The sequence below is a fragment of the Typopeltis vanoorti genome, chromosome 4, assembly GCF_054136105.1.
Source record: "Typopeltis vanoorti isolate ZY-2024b chromosome 4, IOZ_Tvanoo_1.0, whole genome shotgun sequence".
Lineage (NCBI taxonomy): Eukaryota > Metazoa > Arthropoda > Arachnida > Uropygi > Thelyphonidae > Typopeltis > Typopeltis vanoorti.
The window spans coordinates 112,638,320-112,657,154 of NC_143552.1; the positions used below are offsets into that span (position 1 = coordinate 112,638,320).

At 34.6% G+C, this 18,835-nt stretch overlaps 1 protein-coding gene across 6 annotated transcripts in view; it reads left to right on the forward strand.

Annotated features, from left to right (window-relative positions):
- The window catches only part of LOC150107612 (cytosolic iron-sulfur assembly component 2A-like), a 136,318-nt gene that overhangs the window by 33,605 nt on the left and 83,878 nt on the right, over nt 1–18,835 (forward strand). For all 6 annotated transcript variants that reach the window (XR_016548249.1, XR_016548252.1, XR_016548251.1 and 3 more), the window contains exons 4-5: nt 4,324–4,373; nt 12,405–12,450. Coding sequence is in view for 2 of the 6 variants with exons in the window: in XM_090391971.1 (XP_090248097.1) it covers nt 4,324–4,373; nt 12,405–12,450 (96 nt within the window). In the remaining 4 variants the exon portion in view is untranslated. The remainder of the gene's footprint in view (nt 1–4,323; nt 4,374–12,404; nt 12,451–18,835) is intronic.

The window sequence follows — 18,835 nt, forward strand, 5'->3', positions numbered from 1 at the left end:
TTCACAGTCATAGTTTTTTTCTCCTTATAAAATGTGACTGACTAGATTACTAAAATTAGATCTCCCTTTAACAGACCTATGCTGGCCTTGTTACAGAAGCTAGTCATCGAAATAACTTACTTTGTATATTTTAGTCCTTAATAACATTTCTGGTACCTAGGTTTTCATCCCAAAAATGCATGGTAGCCTATGATATGCTACTTCCTTTTTAAATACCACTGTTATGTTGTGGTGCTGCATTTCCACTCTTGTAGGAGTTTTTCCAGATGTCAGAATTTCATTAAAGAGCAGTCATTGTGAAATTGTATTGTACAAGCTATGTCAAATTCAGTTTAGATATATAAAACAGTTTTCAAAGCATTATACTTGATTGATTTGAATTTTTGTTGAGACAAAAGTCCTGTTTTGGATTCTTGAATAATTTTTGCCTTAATCCATAGCATCACATAAGCTGTCATACACATTTGGCATCTACCTAACAGCATGAAAGCAAGCTTTTATCCAACTTATCCTTAAAAAAGGAAGATAAGTCAGCAATCTATCATTCCATTGCCTTTACCTCAATATGCCAGTGAGTGATGGAGAAGGATATCAACCACGAGCTTCTTCACCATCTGGAGGCCCATTAGTTAATCAGTGATCACTAATGTGATTCGCTATTTTCATTATAGAGGAAAACTTCTTGCTAAACCTTACCCACCTTTGGACACAAACTGTGGAAAGATTTGAAAAACTCATATGGTTGTGATTGGATTGCCAGCTTACTCTCTGGCAGTTCAATTTATATCATGGTGGATGACTTCCTCTCATCTGATTTCTTTATCAATGCTGACATGTCCTCAGAGTTCTATACTCTTACCTATGTTCTTCATCATATACATCAGTAACTTCTAAGTTCGAATTCTCTTCATAGTTTTGCTGATAAAATTATTCTCCATTCCTCTTCCTTATATGATAAACCTTGTAGTACTCAAATGATTCAAGCTTCAAGATCTGTAATAATATCTTAAATACTGATTCTCAAGTGGTGTGAAAATAATGTAGTGAACTCCAGTACTTATCAAAGCAGTCCTATCTTATTACCCAGAAGCAATATCCTACTTTACTCCCTCTTATTTTTTTTGTTTTTGATAATGTTCAGATTTCTACTCAAGATCAATTTTTTCTTCTTGGGCTGACTTTCATATCTAGCTTATCCTAGAATAAACATATATCAGTGGCTTTCCACAAGAATCTCCCCCCCCCCCCACTTCACAAAACTGTGCTGTCCTCTGTAGTGTATCATATTCATTCATTCCTGAATTCTGGCCTTAACCAACTTTTCTAATAACTTAACCACTACCACTCAGGATTACTCTTCAATCTATAATTTCTTAAGTTGGTTGTGGAACCTCCTTCCATGCCCTTGGGAACTACTGTTCTCTTGCACACACTTTTTCATAATACAAAAATCAACATCCCATCTAATTCCATGACTATTCACATGAAGATTTTGTAATATCCAAAGCATTTCTCTCTACTGTATTTACTCAAATATAATTCTCCCTCACATATAACTCGCACCCCTGATTTTACTTTACAAAAAAAAGAAATTAAAAAATTTCACATATACCTCGCACATGGAAAAAAGTTTAAACATGTTCACGTCAGGTTGAATAGTAACTTGCTCCCTGCAGTAAACAACATGCCCTCCCCCAACAGCCACTATACTGCAGACTCAAGAAAAACAAGTAGTTTTATTGTATCACTGAATAAGGTACAGAGACATTTGCAGTCTGTGTAATATTTTTCTCAACAAATAGTGCAATTAGAGATAACTGGGATAAAAACAGCACCAACTAATGAATCACATGTTCCCTCCCACAGAAACTATACTGTATAGACTCAAGCAAAACCATATGTTGCACTGGTAAACACAGTATCTAACTAAAAAAAACTATTGTCCAATTTTTCAATTACATGAAATAAGTGTTTGATTGGAATTGAAATTTTCGATGTCATTAAGACAGATCACAAAGGCTAACTTAGAATAAAATTCTACTGTGAATGTGCCACATAATATGTGTGCAAGTCTGTCCACCGGCTCGATGTGGAAGCAGCATGCAGATAAGCAGCAATAAAATTCAACCAAAGGGTTGAAACTTTGTGTGAATGGAGCTCGCCCACGCGACGCAGAAGCGGTACACAAACAGTAAGTTCCATCGGAACGATAAATGGGCAAAACATCACCCTGTCGTGAATGTGTTAAAACTAAGAAATATATAGTGAATGCTGTTATGACAGTTTCAGATATTATGGAATTTGGTTGAAGTGAATTAGCATTTCAACTCAACAATTGTCGACTTGCCTTTGTCGTTGAGTTGCATGATCTTTTGTTGATACTGCACCGATCGTACACGTCTTCATAGCTTCTCTCTCTCTCTCTCTCTCTCTACTGGCCTACTATTGCTGAAGGTTGTTTCGTGCTCTGCTTTCACTTCTCATTAGTCATTCATGAAGGATTGTTCATTACGTATCTCAAGTCTTATAAATTATTGGTAATTTTTTCTTGAAATAATGGGAAAGATGATGCTATTTGGGTAGATGACTTTGACAATGCACACAAGGAAACCGCTCTCAATAGCAAATAGGAGATTCTTGATAAGTCATACCCATTATCAGTTTTTTCCTGAAAACTTTACTTTCCAAAAATCCCTACATATATCTTGCACGACAATTTTTTAGCTTTAATTTTGGGGAAAAAAGTGAGAGTTGTATTCAATATTGGTCCCCATCATATCAGTTGCTGCATTATCTTTGCCTGGATAATAAACCCTTACAAAGTGTTCATTCAGTTATCTTTCCACCTTCTGTGTTCATTAGTTATGTTTACATTCTTCCTTTTACTCATCACTTTGCAAAAGAATTCCATGATTTCCTATGGCCTGCTCAATTAATTATCTTTCATAATCTGATTTTGTCTTTCTTATCATGCTGGTCAATCTTTTTACTTTTGCTTCGTGACTCATGATTTTGCTGATGATATTTCTATTTATATAAACCTCTATAACATTTTCTTTTCCTGCTTAATGATGCTATTCATTCATTTAACTTCCTCATGATCTTTGGTATGCAGTCTGATTCTGTTTTCTGTACACTGATACCATCCTTGCCTTGTTTCCTATGCTGTGGAACTACTCTGAGCTACTTCCTGAGTTTGTCATAATTATACAGGCTTTATAGCTCCACATATAGCATCCTCCCAATTCCCCTTCTGAACTGAAAATTTCATATGCTTAGCTCCCTTTTGGGTTGTAATTGCATGATCACTCTGCACAGATGTTGCTTTCATTGGTTGTGAAATATTTGGCTTTCCGATTGTTATGGTAAGATAACTAATATTATCTTGAGTATTTTTCTTCAGTGGTGATTTACTCTGGATTCATTGCTGAAATAGTACCAATATTCTATGTCGTTCATTCAATTTTTTTTCTAGGAAAAATAACTTTTTTAACAGTGAAATCCCTATTGATTTCCAAAACTGTAAGTTGTACAAAAAAGTTTATTAATCATCTATGAAGTAATTTCACAAAATGTGATATTACTTCATAATTTTCTGGTTGAGAATAAAGTGGTACTGATAATTTCAACATTAACCATGGACAAACTTCCCTAAATTATTTTTGTGTCCTTCCATGCAAAGAATGTTATCAAGAATTGTTTATTTGTTGAGTATGAAGACACCATTGCTAACATGATAAAGGCTACCCAGATTCTCAAGGAGATAATCTGGATCTGCTTTAGTAACCATTAGTACATAACTTTAGGTCATCTTGCTTTAAAGAACATCAACTATCATGTCTTTTTAAAAAAAATAAAAAAATACCAGCATAACATTGACCCACTTTTGCATGTTTTTTTTTTATATATTTATACAAATTATTTAAAATAATTATGTGTTAGTTTAAAATGAATTGAGGTACAATTTTGTGTTTTAATTTTTTTGACATTTTAACTATTTAAGAAATTGGGACAAAGTTACCTGCACTCAGGACCCATAGGTTGAAACCCATTTATAAAAATGCAGTCCATCTCATGTGTTAATGTTGGAACAATAATTTTGTGTCAAATACATGAACTGTGACAAAATGAAGAAGTGAAGTGAGCGCTGCTATCTATCCACTTAAGTCAGAATCATTGAATTTGGTTTGCCCATTGTTTAGTCGTGAAGCAAACAATTTTATTCTAGGCCAATGTTATCTCAATTAAAGCAAGTCCTGAAAATTAATGACCGTACCTTTTGTGTTTCAATTTATCACATAATTAATTATTTTGTATTTACAGGCCTATGCTTAAGAATCAAGTTAGAGAGATGCTGGAATAAGAAGTTCAAGGTTGGTAATCATTGTAAAACTGATTTTAATTTTGATGATCTTTTATTTATTCCAGTTTTAAATGTAGGATGAGAATTATTAGTAATGAAGAAAAAAATGAAAATTAATCAAAATTAAACTTATGCTAATTCATAAGCAACTAAAGCATTCCTTAAAGATTACAGGTTTTAAAATCCAAAGTCTTCTGCTCATTCAGGAAATGCTATATTAAGTTTCTTCTCTTCATATTTCCTTACATGGGAGTTTTCCAGGACTCTTTTCCATGTTCCTCCTGGTCTCATATAATGAACTTTGCAGGGTAAGAAATTATTATTAAAAAAAATCCTCTAGCCATGTGGAAAATATATGATATAATTTACAAAATTCTTCAAATTACAAAATTCGCAGTTTTCTCAACACTCAAGAGTCATCCAATATCCAGTTGAAATGGATATTGCAATACAGTAATACCCCAACTTACGCTACCCTGACTTAGGCGAATCCGGAGTTATGTGGTTTCTTATATGTACGTATTCCCGTCACACCTCACCACTAGTCGTATCTTTCCGCGCCGTCCGCATTCGCAAATGCTGTGAACAAGCACTGACGTGTTTCGTGCAGTCTCCATTCATACACGATTTTTATAGTCTACAAATTCACATAAAAAATAATAATGTTATCCAAAAGAAGCAGGTCCGATTCTTCCACAGCTAGCAAGAAAAGAAAAACATTGACTTTGGAAACAAAACTCAACATTATTAAGGATTTTGAAGGCGAAATGAAAATTATGAGCTATCAAAGAAGTTTGATCTATAGGAATCCAGAGTAAGAACAATCATGAAAGATAGAATTCTCGCTGCTGTTAAAGATACCCAATCATTGAATTCAAGCATAATTTGTAAACGTCATGGGATTATTGGTGAGATGGAAATGATGCTTAAATTATGGTGTGATAATCAAGCGAGAGTAAAAAATTGCCCAGTTGATCAAACGACGATATGTAGCCAAGCTGATTTTTGAGAGGCTAAAAGTAGAAGCTGGAGAAACAGCCAAAGAAGAAAATTTCGTGGCCAGTAATGGTTGGTTCTGCCGATTTAAAAATCGCTGTAACTGGCACAGCATCACTGGCACAGGCAGCAAGCGCTGATGAAGAGGCTTCGTCTGCTTTTCCTGAGACACTTAAGACTATCATCGAGGAAGGTAGTCAAACCATATTTAATGTAGACGAGACCGGCTTGTTCTGGAAAAAGATGCCTAAGAGATCTTTCATCACACGTGAAAAAAAAAACGTTTCCTGGCTTTAAGGCTTCCAAAGACCGATTGACAGTAATGCTTGGTGGAAATGCAGCTGGTGATTGCAAGTTAAAACCTCTCTTAATTTATCGCTCCTAAAATCCAAGAGCTCTGAAAAAAAAAAATCTAAAGCTGGCTTGCCAGTGATTTGGAAGTCAAATTCTAAAGCTTGGGTGACAGCTTCTATTTTTGAAGACTGGTTTGGTCACCACTTCATACCTGAAGTTGAATGTTATTGCCAGTTTAAAAAAATTCCATTTAAAGTTATGTTCATTATTGATAATGCACCTGGTCACTCTCCTACAACTTTAATTGATTTTGATCCACATGTAAAAGTTGTTTTCTTGCCTACAAATACAACCAGCTTACTTCAACTGATGGACCAAGGAGTTATCAAAACATTCAAAGCATACTACACACGCCATTCGTTTGCAAGTCTGAATGAAGCTATGAGGCAAAATGAGCAACTGTCTGTTAAAGAGTTTTGGAAACAGTTTATTGTTTTAGATGCTGTAAGGATTATTGGAGATTCTTGGGGTGAAATTTCCCAAAAAACCTTGAATGGTGTCTGGAAAAATCTTTGTCCATCCTTTTTTAAATGCAAAACGGAAATGTTACCAGGAACTGATCAAGTTGCTGAGGCACTAGAAGAAGTTGTCAACCTTGCCAGGCAATTAGATTTAGAAGTCAACAGTGAAGATGTCAGCGAGCTGTTAGACTCGCATAACAAGGAGCTTACAATCGATGAGCTCATAGAGATGCGTATGCAAAGTGCTACTGAAGAGACCGAAACCTCAGATCCAGTTTTACCAGAAAAGCACATGACAATATTGCAAAATTAACAGAAGGTCTCAGCTTAATTAAGAAAGGTTTACAGATTTTGGAGGACATAGATTCTAACGAGGAACGAATTGTAGCCACAAGGCAAGGAATAAAAAAATCACTGGCTTGCTATGAAGAAATTTTGCGTGACAAGAAAAAGACATTATGCCGTCAGATGAATCTATTAGATTTTATGAAACCATCGACATCGAAATAACTCTTTTTTTATATACGAAAAACTACAATTATGATTACTGTATATTTCTTAAAAAATATAGGTGTTTTTGTAAACCTTTGGTTCCAATTGTATGTTTGTATATATAAATTACATGCAAAATTATACCCTGAGGTTATGCGAATTCGACTTGCACGCTTTTCATTGGTCCCACTTACCACGTAACTTCGGAGTATCACTGTATACTTCTAAGACCACCTACTCTTATCAGAAACCCACAATCAAAACTAAAAAAAAAAAAAAAATCAGCTAACGCCTTTTTATTCCCGTATACAGGAGTAGGCGAGGCCATTTTAGCCCTATCTAACTCACAATTAAAACTATAAAGTACCAAAATGGGATACATCACCTGTGTAGTAAAGAAATATATCTGTAGGCCTCTGCTGCCAGATAATGATAAAGATGAATTTTACTGTAGAATGCTTTGAAAACAACCATTTGCCACCATACAGCAGTGCCAAAAAATGGCTGCTGTATGGTGCCAATATTTTCATTGTCTGGCCATGTTCAACAAAGAATTGGCAGAGTTCCATAAATATCTTTACAGCCTACATTTAATATAAAGTTTACCCTTGAACTTGAAAATGCATGATGCTGCCTTTCTTTGACATTCGTCTACAAGGCTCTGAAGACAAAAGCATTATTCAGTGCACAGCACTGAATAATATTTTCTTGGCCAGTTTAATTTAACTTCAGTTTAGCAGTTGGATCAGGAATAGTGACATATAAGTTAGAAGTGTGCTCCTGCCAGTATAGTATCAAGGCTGATGTGATATTAGAGGCTTCATGTAACATTTGCACTTCATTTTTCCAGACAGGTTGTCTAGATTTCACTCTTTGAATAGCTTGTGGGAGATATCTTCATGAATGGATAAGGGATAAGTCATTGTTCTCAATAATTTTATTCCATAGGTTGCCGAAAGCCCTTTCCCTCCATAATAATGGAGGAGGTGAAACAACATTATTAAGTGTTGGAAGAAAGGAAGTTGATGTTGATTTTATTGTTCTATAGATAAATCTCGTGGCTTTGTTGAGATTGATATCAATCAATGAGGTGCAAACACTGTTAAGCCATACTGGGAAACAGTATTCTGCTGTGAGATATGTTAATGCCAGTGCTGCTGTTGTGCATAATGTACTGGCATCTGTACCCAATGAAGAATCTGCCAGTTTCTGCAAGATGTTATTGCAAGTTTTTAATTTGCCAGCAAGCTTTTTCAAGTGATTTTTTTTTAAAGTCGAGGTTCTATTGTATTTTATCATGCTAGTTCTAAAGTAGCCTTTCAAAACATAATTTGATTGGCTGTTACTTAAATATTATTATGTGACACCTGCAGGGAGTCCAAAAACTCATTGAGGGAAGACACCTACCCTACAATTCTCTGTCTCCACCACTCAATCCATCAACTTCAATGAACCACAACAACACCATCTACTGCCCACCACTACTAGTATTTTCACACAATCACAAACATCCATGCCCATGGTGGGATTCAAACCTGCAGCCTTTTGACTGGAGAGGCAGACGCACACTAATGACTTGGCTAACCAAGCCAGCAATAGAAAACTTATTGACTTCAGTGTTCTGCAGATTGGGTCATAAGTGCCATTTTGTCAAGTTTTGATAAGTCCTCTGTTAGTGTATTCTCTGCGACTTGCAAGGAGGTGCTCATCTCATTATCCAAATTTCACTTCCACATAACAATGCTAGTATGTTATAAACCCTTAATCCTATCTGTATTTCATCAGGTTCAGCACCAAATCCATTATACCTATTATCTCCAGGTATTTTGCAATCCTCAGCTACACATAAAATCATGCATTCCAAATAAGTAAAAGGATCAGCCTGTTCCAAAATTTGTTATTCACCACTATTTTATTTCCATTTGGATCTTGATCCCCAAGAGTCATTGCTCCATCAAGATTATCATTCCAAAATTCCTTTTTCCCTTAGGTTTATAATAGCCCTCTGAAGTTTATCTTCAAAACCAACAACCATCACTTGGCCATCAGGAAAACAGAGTGTATTCAGATTCAAACCAGAGGATATCTAGTTCACTACCCAGTGGTTTCTTATGTTTCACTGTCATTTCATTTACACATTAGAGTTGTAGATACAGACATTCCTATCCAACTCCTCAGGCCATTTCCCCTCCCTCCCAGATGACAGTTCATAGTTCAATTGTATCCATATTTCACTATACAACAACTCTTAGAATGTCACTTGATATTTGTCTTTCCTATAATTATTTGTTGATGAAAATGCTTCATTTTTTTTTTTTTTTTACTTTATTTGTTGTGTTTCAGAATTAATGAGTACCTTATATGTTTCCATATTGCATTTTCCTTGTTTCTATCATGAATTTTAGATCCATGCACGAATATCCCATTCCAAAACCATCCTGTGCTTCTAGAACAAAATCCTCCAAATACGCTGTAAATTTTTTCCATTTAACACTCTGTCATCTATTTTGCAATAGGAATTCAGAATCCTTATACCTTCATAATTTCTAGGGCTCTCTCTCTCTGCTACCCTCTCTTTGATAAGAATGCTTTTGAATCTCTTTTCAAATGCAAAGTTATTTATTTTCATAAGTTCTGTTTTTAGTCTTTCTCATATAATAAGGGTGGACATATCACCAAAGTCAAAGATCGGTACTATCAACATAAGAAGCCTGAATGGCAAAGAAATGGAGCTAGCTGAGGAATTAGATAAGTACCAGATCGACATAATAGGGGTGACTGAAACAAAAAAGACAAAAACTGGTGAGATCTTTCTGAGCAATAAATACAAAATTTTATATTCAGGCAATGACAGTCAAGGAAAAGAAGGAGTAGCCATAGTATTCAACACAAAATACGAGGCTAATCTTCTTGAATGGCAGTCAGTCTCAAGTAGAGTAATGTGGGCAAATATGGAATGGGAAACTGGACAATGAGGCATTTGTGCCTATGGTCCCACAGACGGTTCTACTAAGGTAGAAGTGGAGGAATTTTTTGAGGCTTTAGAAAAAGCAACTGACACAATGAAAAATGAAAAGTTGGTCCTTGTTGGGGATCTAAATAGCAGAGTAGGAAATGATTGTGAGACATACAAAAATATTTTGGGAAAATTTGGAGAAAAGAGCAAAGCTAATAATAATGGCAAATATCTGTTGGATTTCTGCTCAGGACATGGACTGGTTATTACTAACACCATGTTCCAACATAAAAATGTGCACAAATTCACATGGAGAGAAGAGGCAAGGAATAAGAAAAGTCTCATTGACTATGTTATTGTCAATAGTGATGTTTTCTCCCTGGTGCAGGACACCAGAGTGTACAGAGGATTTGAAATTGGAAGTGATCACTATTTAGTCTTGAGCAGGATAAAATTGAATTTCATATTGAAAAAAATGACATGTAAGAAAGTTTTAAAGCAAATAAAAGTTAGGCAGCTCTCAGATGTGAACTGTAGACTAAAACACAAAGATTATTGAAGAAAAAATGAAAGAGTTTGAGAACAGCAATCAAACCTTGGAGATTCGGTGGCAAGCCTTGAAGAAAGCCCTGATTGATTCAGCTAGAGAGGCATGTGGTGAAGTTGTCTGCAAGGATAGAAAAATTAGAACTCCATGGTGGACACTGGAAGTTAAAGTGGCACTGAAGGAAAAGAAGAAAGCATATCAAAAGTTCCTGTCAAATAAGTCAGCTTGTGCTCTTAGAGAATACAGAGACAAATGCAAGAATGCTAAACACTGTGTAAAACTACCTAAACAAAAGTCATTGGAGGACTTTGGTAAGAATATTGAAAATAAATATCAAGAAGGTGGCAAAATATTCTGGAGGTTGTTGTTGAAGAAGCTTAGAAATGGAGGAAAGAGTGCTGTAAAAGGAGTTAGAGATAATAAAAGTGACGTGAAAACGGGAGAAAAAGATATCCTTGAAGTATGGAGTAATTACTTTGAAAAACTGCTAAATGAAACAAGCAGTGATGACAGCACAGTGGTAAAAAACACTGACCAGGCATGCAGTCAAGAATACATATCCATACTTGAAGTAGAAAAAGCCATCAAAGGCTTGAAATGTGGAAAGGCATCAGGAGTAGATGATATCCAACCAGAAATGCTGAAGCATGGTGATATAAGAGTCTTACAGTGGCTGGACTGCATAGTTCAGAAAACGTGGACAGAGGGACGAATTCCCGATGATTGGAGTAGAGCTCTCATAATACCCATATATAAAAAGGAAAATAAAACTGAATGTGAGAATTACAGAGATATTTCGCTACTGAGTGTTCCTGGCAAGATCTATGCAAGTATACTTGAGAAACGGTTGAGAAGAATTGTGGAAGAAAAGCTTGGTAAAGAACAAGCTGGATTCAGGCCAAATTGAGGCTGTCAGGATCAGATCTTCACTTTACGACAAATAGTCGAGAAAGCATGGGAATATAATAGAGATCTGTATTTAAGTTTTGTCGATTTGGAAAAGGCATATGACAAAGTGCCAAGAGAGAAACTGTTCAATACACTACAGTTATATGGCATTATATCAAGCAATACTTAGTCTTTATTTGAGTTGTAAGTCAGCAGTTAGAATTGAAGGAAGTACAGGAAGATGGTTTAATGTTAAATCTGGTGTGAGACAAGGATGTACATTATCCCCTCTGTTATGCATTATCTATATGGATCACATTATGAAGGAAAGTGGTATTAAACATGATATCAAAATTGGAGATGTTAATGTCAGCTCTTTGCTTTATGCGGATGATGTTATACTTCTAAATAAATCCGCTGCAAGTCTGCAAGATTCTCTGACTAAATTGAATAGCTGTTGTAATAGATATGGTATGAAGGTCGACAATAAAAAGACAAAGACAATGAAAATAGGCAGAATCATTGAAAATGTCAACTGTGTTGTGAATGGAGAACCTGTGGAAGAAGTAAAACATTTCAGCTACTTAGGCATGATTTTTACTGAAGATGGTAAATTAAATATCGAAATAGACAACAGAATCAGCAACGCTGGAATGGTAGGAAGTCAATTGAATAAATTCATATGGAATAAGAGAGAAATTAGTTGGAACACTAAATCAGCTGTATACAAGACAGTGTTCAAACCAGTTTTAACTTATGGATCTGAGAGCTGGGGCAGAAGTAAAACACTTGACCAAAGACTAGAGACCGCAGATATGAGAGTCCTGATAAAGATTATAGGCATGAACAGATGGCATCAATGGCAATATCATATTAAAAACAAGGGTATTTGGAAAGAACTTGACATTGTCAGCATCCAGGAATGTGTTAGCAGAGCTAATCTCAGGTGGTATGGTCACTTAAACAGAATGGGCGAAGAAAGATTCGCAAAACAAGTGTTCTCTGCCAGGTTGGCAGCAAAACGACCCAGAGGAAGACCAAGATATAGGTGGATTGATACGGTACAAAGTGCCTTAAATGATAGAAATATAAGATCTGATAATGTTGGAGTCTTGATAAGTAACAGACTGATTTGGAGGAAAATTGTAGATAGGAAGTTAGTAATGATGTAATTTTTTTTCATGTAGTACTATTATATCCTGTACACCCCTTGAGGGTACATGGCAGGAATTTGATGATGATGATGATTATGAAGAATATACAATAGTGAAATATTTTCCTTATTTAAATATTGTTCTGTTTTTTGATTTAATTGTTTCTGATATTTGTTATTTTTACTTTGTCAAGCTTGATATATTCTTAAAAGAAGGCACCCATTCTACTGAACAAGAAAGTAAGTTTTGTTTCTAATTATGCATATAACTGAAATTACAGCTCTTATATAATATATCTAGTTTTATTTTAATGTTTTTTTTTTTAATTTCTAATTTCAAAGTAAATATTTTTGATTTATTAATCCCTAAAGTTTATCATTTGTACATCGAAATTGTTTCCACAGATATACCATTTCAGGTTTTTTTTTTGGGGGGGAGGGGGAGTATATACTCATGTTGTCAATTTTAACTGATAAATAAATGGGTAAAATATCTAATGTTAATTATATGACTACCTAATCATTCCACATTTCCCAAAAGTACTCCCAAATTATTTTTGAGGATTTTTTAAATTATTTGTATTTCATAGCACTAATTGCATAAGAACATATTCATTTTGTATTATATGTTTGTACCAAAAAACATGTTATGAACATTTTATATAAGTATTATCACTAATGCCACACTAATTAACATAACAAAATACTTTTCATGAATATATTATTTTTAATAGTGTCTCTGAAGGGGAAATATTTGATATAATAGGCATTCTGGCATGCCAATTCCAAATATCCAATAGAAATTGATCTACCGTTCAACAGATCTGTACACAATACAAATTGCTCATGCCTATAAAAACATGAGTTGCGACCACATCATTTCTATTTTTTTTTGGCTTTCTCAACAGGTTAGCCGCATGTCTAGTACCTTTAGGGTGGAAAATTCATTTAGATGATTTTTCCACCCTAAAGGTATTAGATGCCCTTGGATGACTTGATTCCAGACAATCACAGGTAAAAGTAGCATAATGACTTATGTATTACATCATCTTGGCACTATGGACACAGTTTCAGAATACAGGAACCATTACAAAAAAGCTTCCCAGGATTGTCTGAGGGCTACCCTACAGTGTTTTATCACCAACCATCTCTTGAGTTTGCTGCAGCCACAGGTGAAAATATTTCCAACCAGACTCGGTTCAAGTGGAATCTATGCAAGAAAGCAAGGTTGCATCCCATTAACCACAAACTGCTGCAAAGATCATCAAAACTGATGCTGTGAATGTGTGACTTGGAGTTCTGATAAACAGGGATATGATTCTGTTCTCTGAGTCCCATTTTAGCCTATAATTTGTTTTAAAGAGATTTTGATCTCTGTTACCAATTGTTATAAAAAGGAGGATTATTTAATTTTTATCTATCCTCAGTTTTATGAGATTTTCTCTATAACAATTATCTCTATTTCCGAGTGTATTTATATATACACAAGGGTTCACTCTGATTGGTGCAATGATTTTTTTACTGTTTCTTTCAGAAATCGGAAAATCACTGACTCAAGACCAAAATACAAAGATTAGATATTTTATGAAACAAAAAAAATATTTATATATATATACACTTCAAACAAAGTTACATAACTAACTACAAAATTAATTGGATCCAAGGCCTTTTAAAATAAACTTACACTTAAGAGATCACCCATTTTCTAACTCATTCTATTACTGATTTGTTTAACATATACTTCATCACATCCATTAGACTAAACACTTTGTTTACACAATAACAAAATGTTCATAGCCAGTTTCTCTGTTAAGGCCCTTTTCCAAAGATATAAGACTCTCTTCTTCTTTTTCATAGGATCCTTTCTCACCACTCTCATGCAGCACACATTAATTCTTCCTGACTCTGAATTAAATTTTTGTAACAGCAAAAAAGTTTCTTCTACTGCTTTATCTAAGTTGCTAAATTCCATCTCCTATTCCAGTAGAAAGTACAACTAGATCCGCTGTCCTTAAAACAGATGAAATTTTCAATCAGCGTTTCCTCGAACATTCCTATAGAACGTCAATCACAATATCTTCTTTTATTTACCAATACTTATTGACAGTCTCCTATTTTAAAAACTCACAGTTCTACGATTCCTTTTTCAGAATATACTATTAATTTTCCTCCGACTGTCACATAAAAAAAACTTAATTTCCTCAGAACCCAAATATCTGCCAGCTTGTGTTCTCTTTTCTTCCCGAACACTCTCTTGTTTTTTCCGTTACCTCGATACTGAACTCACTCTCTGTCAGCTGTCAATCACCCATCAAAATCCTTGGCGAGCATGCGCACTCCATGGAAGTGGCAAGCAAGAAGTATAATGGCTGACATGTTGTCCCCATTAGCGACAAGAGAATGTCTTCATAAAACTCAACACGTAATATTTTAAACTACAATAAAATTTCTGCAAGTAACACAACTATCCAAATCCAGTAAGTACATGAATTTTTTTTAAATGCTTCACATTTCATTTTGACAAAATAACATCAATAACGGACACATCACAAGTGCCGACAATGCATGTTATGAAACCAAAACTAATAAACATACTGACATAAACAATTTGTAAAAATATTCAGAATTTTAAGTTATGATTATTTTTAGAGTATCCAATTAACCACAAACAGCTGCAAAGATCATCAAAACTGGTGCCGTGAATGTGTGATTTGGAGCACCGATAAACAGGGATATGGTTCTGTTCTCCGAGTCCCATTTTAGCCTACGAACAAATTCTAGGTGTTTGATCTGGAGAGAGAGAGAGAGAGTGAGGAATGTAATGCTTTTCTTTAACATCAGAGAAAGACGTGCTTACAGTGGAGGCAGTGTAGTCTTACGTGTTGTGGAATAATGATCAGTGGCCACATCCCTTTTCATGTTTTTAATAGCAATACCATAACTGTGCAGAGGTACCGAGAACAGATCCTCAAATCCTGCATGTGATTTTATAGAGGTGCAGTTGCTCCAGATTTTCTTTTCATGCATGGATATTTTACTTACAAACCAAGAATACTTGGTTTGTATCCATGGGCACAGAAATGCCTGTTAGAACCACTAATGATGATGATAATGTAGTGTAAAATAAAGAACATACTAAGTCAGTATATTTAGTCATATGCATACATTGTAGGTCAATAATTTTTCCTTTTAAACCAGTGTTACATTCAAAACTAGTTGATGAATTTTCTATATAATTTCATTTTTTTTTATATTGTAAGTGATATTATTTAATAATTCTTCCCCAGGCTGAATGGAATTTAATGAAATTTAGTATTTAAGATTGCTATTAAAATTTGTTTTCATTTCACTTGACTGTTGCTGAAGAAAGAACATATGCTCACAGTGAAAGTACTTAGTTACAATGAAATATTCCATAATATTATCAATGCATCAAACAGAGAATAATAGGAATTCAAGAGTTATCTGAATATAAGTGTGTGCACTATTATATTCAATTGCTTTTTTTAAATGCATATCCTTCTGCACTGTTTTTATGTTACTATAATATTAATATATTTTGTAATAGGGTACTTAAGGATCAAAGCTGGATAACTGAGAGGAGACCTCCACATAGCCTTCTAAGGAATGAAGAGAACCAACTAAGGTCTGACTTAATGTCCAATCTGCACCTTCTCATGATGCACCCAGTTAGGGTGCATCATGAGAAGTACCTGATTACTGAATGACCAAGGATGGGCTAGCAATTTTGGGATTTACCAACCAAATTGCATTCTTATTGGCTTAAACTATGATGCAAAATGATGGTACAACATAACAGAATTTCATGCCAGCTGGGGTCACCTAGTCAAATATGGCCACCATTGTTTTTATCAGAGGAACCAGGACTGACTTTTTGACTGAGCAAAAAGTCAGCCACTGGAACAAACTCCGATAAGCAGAATTCAAGATTGACATTGGCAACATAAGAAGCATCAATGGAAAAGAAATTTAACTAACAGGAGAATTGGATAAGTTAGTAGATCAACATAATAGGAGTTACGGAAACAAACGAAGATAAACACAGGTGAGATCTTTCTAAACAACAAATACAAAATGCTATGTTCAGGCAATAACAATCAGGGAAAAGGAGTAGATACAGTATTCAACACTAAATATGAAGATAATCTTCCTGAATAGTAGGCAATATCAAGTAGAGTGATGTGAGAAAATATCAAAATGGGGAACTATACAATGAAAATTATTTGCCTGTGGTCCCATAGAAGCTTCTACTAAGGAAGAAATGTAGGAATTTTTGAGGCATTAGAGAAAACAGTTGACAATGAAAAAGGAAAAGTTGGTCCTTGTTGGAGATCTAAACAGCAGATTAGGAAATGATCACCGGATATATAGAAATGTTTAAGGAAAATATGGAGAAAAGAGCAGAGCTAATAATAGTGATACATACCTGATGGATTTCTGTTCAGGACATGAACTGGTTATTACTAACACTATGTTCCAACATAAAAATGAGCAAAAATTGACATGGAGAGAAGATGAAAGAAATAAGAAAAGTCTCATTGACTATGTTGTTAGTGATGTTTTCCTAATGGCTCAGGACACAAGTATAAAGAGGATTGGAAGTGATACTATTTAATTTTGAGTGGGATAAAATTGAATTTATATTGAAAAGAAGAGTGTGTGTGTAAGAAAGTTTTAAAATGAATCAAAGTTGAGCAGCTTTCCAAAGTGAACTGTAGAGTAAAATATTGAGCCATTATTCAAGAAGAAATGACTGAGTGAAAACAAGAACATACCTTGAAGATTCAGTGGCAAACCGAGAAGAAAATATTCATTCAGTCAGAAAACGCATATGCTGAGGTCTGCACAGATAGTAAAATCAAGTCTATGGTGGACTCAGAAAGTTAGAGAGGCAATGAAGGAAAAAGGAGAAAGCATATCAAAAATTCCTTGCAAGTAAGTCAACTTGTGTTCTTAGAGAATATAGAGACAAATGGTAGAAAGCAAAGCATTGTGTAAAACTAAATAAACAAAAGCCGTCGAAACACTTTGGTAAGAACATAGAAAATAAATATCAGGAAGATGGCAAAATATTCTAGTAGCTATTGAAAAGGCTTAGTAATAAAGGAAAGAGTACTGTGAAAAGAATCAGAAATGATAAGGGTGACACAAACTGAAGATCAATATATTCTAGATGTCTGGATTAATTACTTTGAAAGATTTCTGAATGAAACAAGCAGTGACAGTGGTGGTAGAATATGCTGAACTGGAATCTAGTCAGGAATACATATCAATGTTACAATTGGGGGGGGGGACATCAAAAACCTGAAATGTAGAAAGGCAGCTGGGATAGATGATGTTTGGCCAGAAATGCTGAGGTATGGAGGTATAAAAGTTTAATAGTGTGATTGCACTGCATAATTCAGAAGGCCTGGTCAGAGGGTTGTCCAGAATTGGAGTAGAGCTCTCATAGTATTCATTTATAAAAAAGGGAATAAAACTGAATTTGAGAATTATAGAGGAATTTACTGAGTGTTCCTAAGATTTATGCAAGTATTCTTGAGAAACAGTTAAGAAAAATTATGAAGGAAGCTTGGAGAAAAAAAAGAAATGGATTCTGCCAAACAGATGTCAGGATCAGAATTTTGAAAGGTTGGAAATTATGGAAATATAACAAGGATCTGTATTTAAGTTTTGTAGATCTTCAGAAGAGCTTAGGTTGTGAGAGCTTGTTAAGAGATTTCATCATTCTGTATTTTTTAGGATTGATGATATGCAGAGACTGATGCATGTAGCATCCCAAAAAATGTGGTTTGTGGTGAATAAATTGACATTTCTAATGAGAAATGTCAATTTCTCATTAGAAATTAACATTAAAAAAAGTCTGTCTTTTAAATACTTCTAAAATGCAGGGTAGAAACGACAAAGCTTGTTTGTCCTTTGTGGGAGGGGGGAAGCAGATAGTCTGTAAGGTTTGAAGGTGGTGATAACTGAAACTTTCTTCAGTATCCTGAAGTTTGTTCTGAATGAATTCGGCATGTCATCCAGACATTGAAAATATCTTGTTGTGAGAGCATTGTTAAACAACTCCACACAAGTCAGTGATGCAACAAAATGGGTGCAGAACAAACCAAAAGCTAGTGAATCATAGCATTTGATTTTGTTGGAATGTCCTTCTTGGCTCTATGGTTCGCCATCTTGTTGTAATGTTGTTCTTAATAAAATCAATTAATTGCTGGTTGATTACTAATCAAAATGTAGGGAAATTTATATTTATACTGCACCACCCTATATTTAGATTAGTCTATATAAAATAGTAGAATCAATTTTCAATTAACTTAGCAGTCTCCTTATTCATACAGGCCGAATTTAATGTTTTTCACTTAGGGCTCCCGCAAGGGTCGAACTTTTTATGAACGGTGCATTGAAAAAGAATCAGGCACACAATATTGAAATCAACAAAACAAAACATTTAATACAAGGTTATATGACAAATACATAAATTTAACTCCGAAAATAAGATAATACAATTAACTTAGTTCTTCAGGTCAGAACGTTCATATTAAATTAGATTTTAAATCTTCAGAGATACAAAATTCACAGTTCTCTTGATCATAAAGATTGT